Here is a 14,875-nt window from a genome sequence, read left to right as displayed (position 1 = left end):
TAGGCAGGGCACACAGTGGGAGATGCAAGTTAATAAAGCAGTCTGAGAAGACGAAACAGAAGAGTTTTCAATGTCTCCCTTTGTTTACTTTGCAAAGAAAGGAAGTTTGTAGCATACAGAAAAGCAATTCTCTTGTCTATATCTTGACACTTGATGTCTAGTAGTTCCACTACCACTGCAGTTCACACTTTGAATGAACACTGATGTGGTAGTGCTGAAGGCAAACCTCATGGTGGGCTAGGGGTCTTCATACCCACGCTGACACCAGTATGAATGCCAGAACTGCTGGGTTGACAAGAGTGATTTTTTTTTTAATGAGTTGAGGGCTTTAACTTAACTATGTTTTTCACAAGGTCAGAGTTGCATGAGATCTTTAATTAGCCAAGCTCTTAGATAGAACAGATATGTTAATATATATATACATGTGTGTATATATGTATATACATCTGTGTGTGTGTGTATGTATATATAAAATATACATATAAAGTGACTAAATTTTTCAGAATATTTCCTCCCCTTTCTTTAAGGGATTAGGCTGCTTCATGAGACTGTAAAAGTCAGTCAGTTGCATGGTGATGTTATATGCTGTCTGCTAGCTAGCCAGTGCACCTCTTGCACTGACCCATAAGGATCACTTTTATCCTGCTTGAAGAGGCAGGCTAAGAACTCTGTTCAATCTATTACTATTGTCTACAGTGTTTAGGTACCACTGAGTTTATCTTCTATGACAGATAATATTCTRAAGAGCAGTATTCCAGTTCATTTTGACAAATGCAGCTAAGTTTTCTAGCTACCACTATCCTCAAGAGCTTTTGGTTCACATACAGACAACAGAAGAATTTGAGAAGAATTAAGAATTAATTTACAGAAGAAAATGAGAAGAATTTCTATGTTCTTAGCAGCCAAGGTTTTTGCATGTGTTGTGGTCCAGTAAGGATACTACATCTGACTCCAATCTCTGCTTTTCCAACTCTTCATCTGACAACAGGCATCAGACTGTAATGGACTAAAGATAGCCTGCAGCTCTTGCTGTCTGAACGGATTGAGCATGAAGGGTATGAGCATCTGTAACACGATGCACACTGGCTGCATGCTGAAAGAACTATAATTACACCAATAAATGTCTRTTCCTTTCCTTACACAGTTATTACAATAGTCGTAGCATGTTGCTATAGGGAGTGATAAGAAAGTCACCATCGAGTTGTAACCTTGTGTTTAGCTATAACAAAAAGTTATTATTAGCTTTGATATGTCAGTGACATCTCCTGTGAGTGTATTTGAATACATGTATATATGCCTTGGGAAGAAAGCAGTGTATTAAGGTGTAAAATAATGAGTCTGCAGAAGAATTTTAGCCAAGTGGATGAGCTGGGAAGACCTCACCAGCCAGATCATGCAGAAACACCTACAAGGTTTAACTTAGCCTGGACGRGAATTTTAAAAAAGTGTCTGAGATGAAGGTTATGCAAAAATCTGAGTGACCATCATCGTACTGACCACAATTATCACAAAATGTAATGGAAGGAGGAGGAGAGATTGAGTGCTGTACTTTTAGTCATGCTACACTTGAATGAACAGGTGAATAAACATCCCCAGGGAGATGCACAGAATGAGGCTTTACTTTGGGTGGAAGAAGAGAGGTCTTATGTATTTGTGAGCCCTCAGCAGCGGATGGCTGTTCTTGCATTTACAAGTGAAGTTATGTAATGAAGAAACAGATAACAGCTATAAGTAATTCAACAAAAATTTGGAGGATCCTCTAAGCACATATTGAAAAAGGAATAAAGAAAAGGATTATTTAAGCCAGAGAGGAGCATTTTAAAGGTAACATAATGATGTTTAGTGAATGTGATTGAGAAATCAAGGAAGATAAGCATAGAATACTGATCCCAAGTTTTAGGCTAATTGGTCACCAGGATCCTGAATGAAGTAACTTTCATGGTATCTTTAAAGTAGAATAGCTCTGAAAAACCTGAGACATCACTTGTTAAGGAAGTGGGGCAGTAACTGGAGAGACAATGAGCTAAGTGCAATACTAATATACTGAGATGGGAAACGAACAGATGAGGCTGGGAGCTACTGAAAAGAACAGTGTGATCRGAGAGAGCATGAGGGTAGGTAGGGTACGAGACTGCAGGATGTGAGGAACAGTCAGGASGTGCCTTAGGAAATTTTTCTGCAAGGGAGAAGGACTAAGGCCAGGGAAGGGAAACTGAGCCTTTGGAGGGACAGCAGAAACATTAGACATGGCAACTATTAATGGGATGATGGTAACTAGGGAGGTTACAGGAGCAGAGGGACAGATGTAAGCAGGGAATTAGGATGGGTTAATGTGGGTTGCTAATCTAAATTAAAGCTATGGCACTTTGATGTTAGGACAGCAGGTGGCGCTTGTGTTCTGTGCAAATTTACTAGTCCTTTCCCTAAAATAGGTTTCTGAGATTCTTGAAATGTCACTGTAATGCATCTCGCAGGGAAAAATAACATGTTTGCTCTCATCTGTAAGGTTAAATCTTGCTGATCTTTGAGCTCTATACTKATCCAGAATTTGCCTCACCTGTTCTATTTACCTTCTTCAGTTGTTTTGGTTTTTTTTCCTCCAGCAGAAATCTGGCACTATATGAGGACTATAATGAGCAATAGTGCCTCTTTGAGATAAGAGGTGCAGTCAGAGCTGCTTAGCTCTTGTGTATTTAACGAAGTATACTAGAGAAAAGGCCAAATACTGAGATTTTCTGGCTGAGAAACTGGGCAATTTCTCCTTTGCTGCCTGATCCCACTGGAGTTGGGAGCTGCAGAGTTTGCTAAGTATTTAAAACAAGAGAAACAGGACATGCTTGATTTCTCCARGTTAAAATTCTCATTTACTCTCCATCTTCAGAAGATACCAGCAGTAGYAGGAGTATATTTGCATGAGGTGTATTCTTATTAGAGTGTAAGATCTTGAAAGCAGAGTTTAGTCACTGGATACAGGCACAAAAAAAGCAATATTAAATGAAGCGCAATGACCTGTCCAATGAGGAATATCAGACTGGTCTCTTGTGATTTTAAAATCCATCTGTTTGCTCAGTCGACCCTGCCTTCTCTTTGATTGGCAAGTGAGTTCAATGCTATAGTTCTTAATATMTAGCCCCTAAAGTAAGTATGTTTTTTTTCCTCCCTTATTTGTTGAAAAGTTTCTGCTTAGGTTGTTTGCTGACAGACTTGTACCTGATTGTTACAATCTTCTGCTTGCCATAAGACTSTATCAGAACATCTTAAAATTCTCTGACATGTAGTCTTTATCACTTTTGTGCCTGCCTCACCAGACATCTGGCACGACACTTTTAATCTTTGCTCCGTGTGTGTGATTTAAAAGAATCCACCATGTGCCTTCTTGGGAAGTTGAATACACATTAGTACAGTTAGGTGGATAGGAGAAGTCTTGCAAATAATAACCAAGCTTTAGCTCATTGGAGGCAAGGTATATAGCTCAAGAGATTTTTAACATGCTTTATAACTACGTTTGACTCTGAGCTGAACTTTTTCCCCTCAAACTAAGCAGAAGATCATCTTGTGTATTAATTGTTTTCAAATTTCCTAATTTCTTTGAGCTCTTCTAGTTGAATTTATCTTAACCAGTRTCAACTTGCAGATACTGCACAAACTGTATCTCAGTTGTATCTTGTCCATATGATATGACTGGACAGCCACCACCAGCTGAATCTAAGCTGTGCTTTTATTGCCAGAGGCTTGCAAACTATATGCACCAACAAAATAGGCTTGCTTAAACCTTGTACAAGCAAACCTGTTCTCCTTGATTTAATTATAAAGTAGTGTTCAGTTATTGAGTATCAATAGTGATAAATTGCAAGGCAGGCAATTTATTTTAAAAATATTTAAATATTTTGCATGCCCATTTGCACATCTCTCTTGTACAAAGTGGATGTGTTCCCCTTGTTATGATAGTGACATAATTCAATAGAGGTGACTAGCAAAAAACTTCAGTAAGAGAAGGCCTGAATTAATATATAAGGTGAATCTTGTATATTCGTAAATATCTAAAATAATACCGCTATCTCCGTATTCAGTGCAAGCATGCATAATTGTCCTAATTGCCAGCAGAATTCACTTTAGCTTCTGAGCTGCTGTATGGCTCTGAAAAATGAGTCTCATGCTACCTTATTGCCTGGCTCAGGAAAGGCAGGAGTTAGAGCAGTCAGTGTCATGCTCTTAACAGCATGTCAGTGGACTGTCATTACAGTTTCTTCTGTGGCAAATACTAACTGCCTCTAGGGGAAGCTCCAGGAGAGTTGACTTCTTTAGATAATATCTGAAAGGAACTGCTGGATTTCTGACTACTCTCATCCTCTGCTGTTTAACCATCTGTGCAAGTTGCCAGTCTGAGTGGAAGTTACCATTCTGATTGCTTTTCCCATTTGCCAGCATTCTCTATCACAATGCCTAAAAGTCCCCCCAATAAAGTTCTCTTAAAGCATTTTTATTTAAAATTGTAGCAAACCAGAGACACTCTTGTCCAATGCCTTAATTACTTATTGCTCTCTAGATACCAGTTCTTCTATTACACTAATTCCAAGATACGRACTAGGGAGTGATTGCATCAACTATTACATCTCTGACAGGTACAAAATTTTTGAACAGTGTGAGATGCCTTCCAGATTGGAAGATTAAGAAGATATAAAGGGGAAGCCACTTGTGCAAAGCTTTTCTTTCCACTTATCTCTTTCATAAATTATTTTAATGAAATTTGTTTGGGTTTGTGTAAGTTTATCTTTTTTGTTGCTTTATTTGCTTTGAAACAAGATGTACAGGAAGGTGGTAGCTCTGCCCAGAGATAGTGGGCAGCTCCAAAAAGGATTCACAGTGMGTGTCAAGTAGCTAGAAAAAGACCATTTTAACTGTAATATATATCCAACTATTGCTGTTGTCTTTGTGGACTCCTGATCTCTATTTGATACCAGCTGTTAGAGTTTGTATTCYTGGAATTAGGAAGGAGTGAGTAATGTTCCTATTCAAACAAGGTATGTGAATTAGAAGCTTGAAGACAAAATTTAGAAAGTGTACCTGTTACTTTGAATACCTAACTAGGGTCATTTAAAATGCCTTAAGTAATACAGTCCATAATTTAGATGTTCATATCCAGATGTTTTGCCTCTAAACATAAGCAGAACTACATTGGTATACTAACAAACRTAACAACTTTAAGGGAAATGCTTCTCTTGTTGGCATGACCCTAGGAGAGCTAGTTCATTTTAAATATTTTAAGTCCTTATTACAGAGACTGTCTGCCAAAATACCAATTAACCTCTAGCAGGAGAATAAATATAAGATGTGACTAACGGACTTGTGTGTGTGTGTTACCTGTAGTTTACTGAGACTCCATTTAAAACAAAACATAAAGCAATACCTGTTAGACACTTCAAAATGCAGTTATCATTCTGGAGGTGTCAGCCTCATGAAGATCATWGTTTAGAATGGGAAAGGTGACAGTTTCAGCTGGGCTTGATTATGATGAATTAGCAGACTGAACTAAGTGCATCCACTTTTTTTTTCCATAAGAGTTGAATATCTGCTCAACTGCAGTTGCTCAGTTTAGCAAATTAGGTCTGTTGTTCAAAATGGTTGGGTATTTACACAGCAAAACCTRGCTAATAGCATGTGTAGGCAGCATTCACATTATAGCAGTTTACCCCGTAATGAAATCCTTGGCAATTTGTAGAAAGTGAATAATCCCATTTTTGTTTTCAATAACTGAATATTATAAAGCAATTAAAAACAGTAACTCTAGCTTTTGCACCTATTATTTGTTGCTACTGCTTAAAAATAATTGAAAGTCTGCTGCTAGATTTTGGAGAGAAAGAGTTGAAAAAACTTTCTCTTGAGTTACTGTCTTAAACCATTAYAATGTATTTTATCTTGAATTTCAGGTCATAAGTGCAATACTTAAAAAAACAACCTACAATCTTATTATAGGAAGAGAWTTGTAAGAGGTGACTGTCACTGGTTTCCTTAGAGTCACTGAATAATGTATGTTTCATCTGTGTGTTTAAGTTTCAGATAGTGAAGAGGATGAAGATATCAAAGTAACAGTAAAAAGGAGCTTAGAAGAAACAAAGAAACAGGAAGGTGGGTGCTAGTTTTCACTTTTACTCTGCTTTCAGGAGTGCTATTAATATGGATTAAGAGATTAAGTTTAGATAATTTTCATGGCAAGAGACATGTTGTAGGTATACTCTAAAATATTCTGAGTCTTTCGCTGGGCAACCATAAGCAGTTAAGAACACTGTGATGAGTTAAAAAGAAAAAAAAATAATTTGCTAGCCTTAAAAGTATGTCAGCAGATTCAAAATCTATTTTTATTTATKCACCACTGGACATCGTGGGATTAAGGCCTTAACTGAGCTCACATCGTACCAGCTTAATGTGGGTCTGTTGACTGCAGTAGGACTTCTCCTGTTGAACTTCTAAATAAAGAGTTCAAAAATATGCATTAGATCTCACCAAGACATTCTGGTCTGCCAAAAGGGAGGTGTAGATTTAGGCACAAGTTTGATTCAACAGAAAAACTATCTGCTCACATCATATTTTACCTTATTTGAAATTGTTTTCGACCTTTTGCTGTTGTGCTTTTGCTGATGCTGTTCAGTCCATGTAGTGATTTATTTTTGGTGACAGACTATGATGTTCTTTAAAAATAATGTATTGCTTAAAGGCTTGACTCTCCCCTTCTGCATGAAGGAAATAAAAAGAGCTAAAAGATCATTAGACATTTTGTACAAGTTAGGGATAAAGCTAAGATAACTAAATCTTATGTTCCCAGAATTTATTCGGTTAGATTTACCATTTGTTTCTACACATTACTATTAAAGGTCCAATGTACTCATTTACAGTACTGGAAGCTTGCCACACTCAGATGCCCCTAGCACTAGATATTGCCATTAGTGACAGCAGTGGCATTTAATGTATACAGGAGGTCCCAGTTCTGATGCCTGTGTACTGTAGTGAGGACATCTGAYCTCGTGGAGCCAGCCTGGCTTCTGCTGTGTTGAGCTAGCCATATGCATAGCCAGTTTTAGGAGTCCTGRGATGAGAATAAGGGGGAATGAGGAGGCAAAATAACCGCCAGAAAGGGTAAGGAGGAAAGGGCCATAGCAACTATTCAAAGAGGAGAAGGCAAAAGTGGGTGGAGGAAGTGAAAAAGCTGCTTTCACAGGATAACCCAGGTATTACTGCAGAGTGAACTGTATGCCATTAGCAATAGTGTACCACTGTTTGGGACCACTTTCTTGACTCTTGCATATATTTAGTGCCTTATTGACCACTTATTTTAATGCAAGCAGATGTCTGCAAATGTGGCTTTCTGCGTAATTTTGGTTTCAAAAATTCTTTGTTTTTATGACCAGGTAATATGTTCCTTTTAGAAATTAACTTTAAAACATTTGTTTTTATTCATTCAGAGCAAGATGCAGAACTGGAAGAAGCTATCAAGAGAAGCCTTGAGGAAATGTAAATGAAGATATTTCTGTACACTAATAGCATGCCATCAAAGCTGCTTACAAAAATAGAGGCTTGTTTACCAGTTTACCAAGGTTCAGAGATACTACTTCAAAAACATGTTCGTGTCTTGAATTGTTAGATTTATAATCTGATATTCTCCGTCATGCTGATGAACAGCTGGAGCTCATGGATATATGCTGCAATGTACTGTATATGATTAAAAAAATAAATTTTTAAGCCTTTGCATATTCTGTTTCTAATGAGCAATGACKAAGTCTCTCCAGTATAGCTGTGTAAGTTGTTGTCTAAAAAGTAGGCTGGTCTTACAATTTTTTTTAACTTGGTTCTTGTATTTAATTCTTCTGTTACAAAATATTATCTTTTTTTTTTAACAYTTTTGTGTGACTTTTCCAATAGATAAAAAGAGTAAACTCAAATTATCTCAGACTGACATGCCTATCTAATCTTGTTATAAAGAGAAGCTTAGGTCCCAGTTTTACAAATTGAATACAAGGCCTGACTCTTGTCCCTGGACAGACTCTCACCACATAAACCCCAGATGTGTCGATGGCCTGTTTGCTATAAATGGCAGAATCAAGATCTCAGACTGTATAGTTACTGACAGCTTTGTTATGAATGTGTATGTTTTTAATAGGAATGTGGTACTGTTGTACTAGATGGCTTAAAGTTTGACAGGTTCAGTCTTTCTCTGTAATATAGGGCTGTAACAATTTTATCAGTGAACAGAAGATAAAAGTTCCTCTTTGAAATAGATGTGAAAGAATTCAAGTCTCATCATTCCTCTCTGCTGGCATTTTACTGTTTTCTGTTCATAGAGAGGTGGCCTTGGATACCTGAATGTAGTTGTGTTAATTATCTTTGTATTGTCCTTATTTTTAGGTGAATAGCTATTTAATTTTTGTGTTTCAACTTGTCACCTGTGACACCTTTCTCAGTTCCTTCTTTAAAAATAACTATGCAAGCTCCAGCTTTACCAGCTTATTTCACTTCTGTCAACAGTTGTCAATAAGTAAGAAATCTCAATGTAATAAAATGTCAGCTTGATTTTTTTTTAATCATTAACATGTGAGTTTGCTTGTAACTGCTGTAAATCTAAATACATATTATGCAAAAATGCTTATTTTGGGGGAGTAAGACAAAGGGAAAGCTAAAGTTTACTGACTCTCAATTCTGAACAGTCAGAATAACTACAGCTGTGTTGCATTATAGTCAAAAATGTTGAAAAACTGTGACACTGGTTTATTTCAGATCATGATTGTCATATATTTGCCAACTCTGAAACAAATAAAATTGATGAAGAACCTATTGAGGTAGCTTAGAGCTCATTGGCAGTCCCACAGCTTGAAAGAAGAAACTATGTGAACCCCAGAAAATAGTTTGAATATTTTCAGTGCATTAAAAAAGAGAGAAATAAAGCTCTGAAGCAAGTGTTATAGAATAAACAGGACCTTATGATACTGTTTTTCTGTTGCTGTTGCTTTCCCAGTATAAATATCTGATTAGTAACAGCCCTGTTCAGAACTGCCTGTGCAATACCATACTGCTGCTGAGGAAGCAGCACTTCAGAATTAGAAGCCTTTGAGTCACCTTTAGCTAATGATACTTGAGCTGAATCAGTTTCAGAATTTTTCACACTGACTAAGTATGTTTTTTCTAATAAAGGGTGAGATATGGCAGAAGACAGCTTTCAACCCCAAGAACTACTCAGTGCAAATTGTAGTGGCTTTTGGGCAGGCTTTTTCAGCCCAAACACTAAAGGCTCTTACTACTTTCATATGAAAGCTTGCTTCAGCTTGAGAAGTTCTTTGCTTGGCTCAAGACACTTAAGGCATACGTAAGCCACTGAGTCTTCTCCAGAGTCTGTTATGCTAGATTTTAAATGTGTGATTTACTCCTCATTTTATTTTGTCATGAATTTAAAGACTGATTGTACTTGATGAGTCATGACTTAATTGGTTGCATTAAAAAAAGAAAAAGACAAGACATGTATGGACATACTATATATGTCATATTGCTCTCCTCATCTGCTTCCCAAAGCAAGCAGTAAATGCCAAACACTGTTTCTATGGCTTTTGTAAAACAACTAAATAAGAGTTCTTGTCTCTATTGGTTTTATGTTAAAAGTATTCTACAGAATTATCAATGTCTTGAAATTTCTCCTGATTTGCTTGGTTTCTCTTAGGTCCTCTCGCTGTCTGAAATGTTTCTTTGCAAAGTTCCCTGTGCTACCTCTGTTTCCAAAAGAGCAGAGAAAATTCTTAAAACATTGCATGTACAGACAAGTGAGTTGTTTCACACTAACRTCTCATGGCACTGCACCTTATTCTTCACCTGAAAAGGGTGCCTTGTAAACGGTGTTTCAAAATGTTGTGTTTCAGGCTGGTGGGTCTTGCTTTACCTGGCTGAAATTTTGGGGATTTGCCATATGCATTGTGAAAGATGTGTCTGTTTATAAACACATTTGTTAAAACGATTTGTTTAGCATCGTTTACACCATAAGTCATTTATCCTGYGCTTTTTAAAGATAATTTGCTTCTAAGGTCATGTTTGAACTCACTTTTTGTTACTCCAAATTAATCACTTGGTGCTTTTGCACACTGATCTTTAAAGAAAAATGCTTTCTATCTCTACTGCTACTCTTTATTTCCTTTTAATGTTCTAATTTTCTATACAGAGCATGCAGAAATTCTGTAAAACTTAAATGATGATGGTCAAGATTGGTACAACGTTCCTGTCTCTTTGATGCTTAATTCTGTGTGCTGTATTCTTTCAGATCAAATAGAATCCCACTGTTGATCATATTCAAAGAGAAGATAAGATGTCGAATAATTAAGTGTAACAGTTACAGAAGTCACTTAGCACTAAAACTTCATCCCTACCTGGTTGCTTTTGTAGAGTTTAAACATAGTTTTTAAAAAATGCAATAATTTGAAGAGATGATATTAGTTTACTGTAAACTACTTGCCTTGTATAGTAGTGATATGTATTTGGATGATTGATAGATTTTCTTAGTTCTTCAAGATATACAGAAATGACTACTAGCGTACCTATGATGGTCACATCATCTGAGTCTTAAGACACCTCAATGGTAGGTCAGTCTGGTAAGTATTATATAACATGCAAAACTTTATTGAATCTTTACCAAATATGGTTAAGTTTATAGAGGCATGAAGTCATGCCTCTCTCTTTCTTAAAAGGAAAGTGTTCTATCATATGCTTATGCTGTCCTAACAATGTTTACAATGACTGCTGTAAGTTGGAAAGAGGTGAGAAGGATGAATGACAAATTGTTTTAAAATTCACTTAGAAAAATTTACTGACATTAATGTAGAGATCCTTTCTGGCAGTTCTTTCTAGTTAAGTAGCAAGATTTAAATGCAGACTATTGAAGTCTGCATTTACATAGTTCTTTGACAGTTCTAAACTGCCCCCAAATTTTCTGCAGCAATTTTATTTCAGAAGTTAGAGTTCAGTTGTAACAGTCTGGATCAAATAATATGGTCCAACATATTACAAATGTGGGTGTAAACAAGTCAGAAAATGTGTGGTAAGTGGCAGGTATGTGCAAAGTTTGTGCTCAAAGTTCTGCGTATGTGGAAATTTAAATGTAAAGTTCCTCTTGTAAATCTGTGGAAGTTTCTTTTCACTGACTCCAATACCGTACTTTCTGGGAGTCCTCCAGTGTGTTTTGCTGAGAGCTCTATCTAAAAACTGCCTAGCATCTGCAGCTGCAAAGAATTCACTGGCTCATTTACTAAACAGTTTTTCTGTCTGTGAGACTGAACTGCTCCATGCCCTCAAATGGGCCTACTAGCTTTTAGATTGATTTTGCAATAGAGGAATCAGGCTTCCCACAACCTTGGGACTGCAGGGCTTGCCTTCACAGTAWGATGATGGTAATGCATACAGGGAAACACAGTGCTAACATTAATTAGYGCTAGTAACAACAGCAGAAAAGACACAGTAGCACCGGTTTGGCAGGTGCTAAGTAAGGGGCCAGCTGTACTTGTAAGTACAGCTTTTGATTGGAAAACACATTCTGAAACATACTCACGTTGGTCCATCTCTGCTGCTGCCGTGATACGGGGCTTGGCAGACAATGCTAGCTTTGGTTGGCTGGCCTAGGCCGCAGCTTCATGCTTGTGGTGTGTACGGGAGATGGTGTGTTTCCATAACGCCTATGTGTGAAGAAGATTCTGCAGATGAAGGTCCTGTAGAAGAGAAGGAAAGAATCCAGCATGACATTTCTTGGGTGTGRACTTTCTCTTTGATCCTATTCCRTGATAGCTTCTATGCAAGTGTTAGTGTATGTGACAAGGTTTATATCGGGGTTTGGTGAAACTGGAACTAAGGTGGTATTTAGCAATGTGACAATTAGTACGGCTTTTCGTGTGGATTATTTCACTTGCTCTGGACTTTTACAAATACGTTAGGTGCCTAGGGCCTGGGAAGGTTCCTTTTTTTGCTACTGTAAAAGATCTCGTGCGTGTGAATGACGATTCTCTGCCAGTCGCTGTGTTCTGCAGGGTGCGTGTGTGCATCTCCTGTGATTCTGTTGTTTAAATGAGGGACAGCCTTGTCTACCTGGCTGCTGAGACAGCACTACAGAAAGCCTGAGATGCACACTTCCTCCACATCAGTCTCCCCATGACTGCCTGCAGCTGGAGCAGTGCTGCACAGTCCAGCCAGGTGAACACAGCTTTAGACAAGTGGAGAAGAGAGGGATGTGGTCAGGCAGCAGCAGTCCCAACCCAAACATCATCTTTCTTTGCCATAAACCTTCAGTTGGAGATTGGTGCTTTGTTTCAGACACGGGTCCTCCTCCCCGTCTTGCGGCCCTGAAGCACCTAACTCCTGCCTTTTGTGTSCCCTAACTTCTTCTCCCAATTCAACTGTGAGTCCCTTCCCTTTCTCTAGAGACTTGACTACAACCTTGCTAGCTCAGACACCTATTGTTTTGGGAAAGTGGTGACAACTGCTCCTTTATATATCTCAGCAAGAAATAAAGCACCTGATGGAAAACAGGGGCAATCTACCTCACTCTTGGGTAGGGAAAATCAGTTTCAGCAGTCCTTCCAAATTTCTAAACGGCAAAATGTTCTAGGCTGTGCAGACAGCAATGATGAGGTTTGTTTCAAAAATCCGTTTCTGCTTTTAAAATACCTTCTGCTTTCACTGTTTCTGCTGTTCTCAGTTTTTGGGTCAAATACTGTTTTGCCATCAAAAAAAACAGTCGTGTGTGATACAACACCAGTTCTGTACCTGCATTTCATTGCACATTCTACCTGCATAGATTTAAACCCCTGTGCGAGGAAAAGAATCTTCATAACCTTTTAGCTATTAGCAATTCAGATTTTTGCTTTTTAAACACAATAGATGGATATTATGAAAAATGTTTGCAAAGTGTGTCACATTATTCCCCAGGTTTCTGTTTGTGTATATTTGGGGTAGAAATGGTTTTTAATCATTTTTTACATAGACTGTACTGAGATGGATATTACATAGACTGTACTGAGATGGRTAAAACAATTGTTGAACAATGTAATTATTTCTGTGAGCTCACAGACCACAATCCTTACTTACCCAGCCATGTAAAAAAAAACAAAACTCAGGTAACTAATTTAGCAAGAGGACATGATCTCATTCTGAATGGACAAGCCTGAGAAAATAGCTATATGCAGAGTAAGCATTCAAAACTTTATTCTGGTGCAACAAAAACCCTGTTAACTGGATGCCAGAAATTGGTCTGTCAGAGAATTGCAGTATTTGCCCACACCTGAAACTAGGGATAAGCAAATTCCTTTTTAAATGGTCACAATAATGGCAAGATATTCTACATATGACTTGAATTGCTGGAACTGACAGGAATCTGAAGTACAAAAGATTTCTGTGACTTAAGCTTCCTAAGTCAGTATCACACGCTCTTGTGTGACAGAAGTTACCTGGCTTATACACAGAAGTTGAATGTGATCTGGAAAAAGTCATTACTAGCTGTAGATCCACTATCTTTGCTATCACAAAATATWTWTTTTTTTCTTTTTGGCATTGCAAGAAAACGTTAAACAATTGTCTTTCCAGTAAGCCTGTTTGTGTTACCTTGGTCAAAGATGTTCCGCAGAACTGTTTTCTGTGTCTAACCAGATGACTCTTGCACTTGGTGTCAGAAAGATGTAGTGTATCAATGCAAGTATGTTAAGTGTTTGGTTTTTAAGACCGCTGTTCAGGTTCTGTTTCTGCTTATAACAGGTGCTGTCTCCGGTTTACTTTCCTTCAATTCTTTTTTTCTCTCCTCAAACAGGCTTCTGTATTTTTAAGGCMTTTGTAGTTTTTCTCTTTTAATTTCTTCTTTATGCCTTCTGGAAATACAAAGATAAAACTCCCCCTCTCTATTTTGAGATATATGTGTGTGTGCAATATATATATAGATATATATATAGCAATTTGATTAGGGAGAGACCGAACCCCTCAACCACCCGCAGTCGCTCTGGAAGGTAACCCTCTCAGACAAACGGCTACCAGCTACAACCAGGTTACTACAGGCATTAACCGCCTCGCCCCCTCGAGGCTGTGGCCGGGCGCGAGGCAGGGAGGCGGTGCCGCCGCCCCCGGAGGGGGCTGAGGGGCGCCGGCCGCGCCGCCCCGCGGAAGGCCGCCGCGGCGAAGCAAGGCTTTCGCAGCGCCGCCCGGGGTCCGGGTGGCTGGTGGCTGGGCAGCGCTTGGGTGGCAGCAGGAAGGACTCCCGCGCGTGTAATTGTAACCTGTGACTCAGCTGCAGCCCCTCGATTCATCAACGGCTCACAGCACGCGCGGGCCTCGGCATTTCTGCTGACCGCGCGATGCACCCAGCAGGACCCGGCCTGCGACAGGCTCCTTGCGCCGGGGTTCCCGGGACGGGGCGCTCCCTCCCTGCCCTGCCCTGCCCTGCCCTCGGCGCGGTGCCGCCGTGCCGCCTCGGCGGGGGGAGGGCGGGCCGCCCGGGGCGCTGCGGACCGGCCCGGCGAGGCCCGCGGCGTGAGGCGGCGCCTCTGCGGCCGCGGCTCGGCGCGGCCCCGCCGCGGAGGCGGGGTGGCCGCGGGCGGGCTCCTTCTTTGGCCATGAGCGAAGTGCCGGCATTTGGCCGCCGCCGCCTGCGGGACGCGGGGAGGGAGCGGCCGCGCCGCGAGCCGCAGCCAGGAGCCGCCGGCGAGTGCTATGGCCCAGGCCAAAATCAGCGCCAAGGCCAGCGAGGCGCAGCAGCAGTGCGGCGGGCAGCTCCGCGGCCGCTTCTACCGCTCCACCTCCATGGCGGACCGCTCCAGCCGCCTGCTCGAGAACCTGGACCAGCTGGAGCTCCGGTAGGGCGCGGCGAGCGGGGCGC

At 39.9% G+C, this 14,875-nt stretch overlaps 2 protein-coding genes across 2 annotated transcripts in view; both read left to right on the top strand.

The window, feature by feature from the left end:
- ZNF451 (zinc finger protein 451) overlaps window positions 1-9,422 on the top strand; it is a 34,147-nt gene extending 24,725 nt beyond the window's left edge. The window contains exons 13-14 of the mRNA XM_085324896.1: window positions 6,052-6,126; window positions 7,458-9,422. Of these exons, the coding sequence (XP_085181022.1) occupies window positions 6,052-6,126; window positions 7,458-7,510 (128 nt within the window). The 3' untranslated portion in view covers window positions 7,511-9,422. The remainder of the gene's footprint in view (window positions 1-6,051; window positions 6,127-7,457) is intronic.
- Window positions 9,423-14,582: 5,160 nt separating this feature from the next.
- Window positions 14,583-14,875, top strand: part of BAG2 (BAG cochaperone 2) — a 9,474-nt gene continuing 9,181 nt past the window's right edge. Inside the window, exon 1 of the mRNA XM_085324854.1 lies at window positions 14,583-14,852. Within this exon, the coding sequence (XP_085180980.1) occupies window positions 14,710-14,852 (143 nt within the window). The 5' untranslated portion in view covers window positions 14,583-14,709. The remainder of the gene's footprint in view (window positions 14,853-14,875) is intronic.

This window comes from Rhea americana, unplaced genomic scaffold (genome assembly GCF_003343005.1).
Source record: "Rhea americana isolate MKP2758 unplaced genomic scaffold, rheAme1 scaffold_94, whole genome shotgun sequence".
Lineage (NCBI taxonomy): Eukaryota > Metazoa > Chordata > Aves > Rheiformes > Rheidae > Rhea > Rhea americana.
The sequence above is the reverse complement of the archived record's forward strand: the minus strand, read 5'-3'. Positions and strand labels throughout refer to the sequence as shown.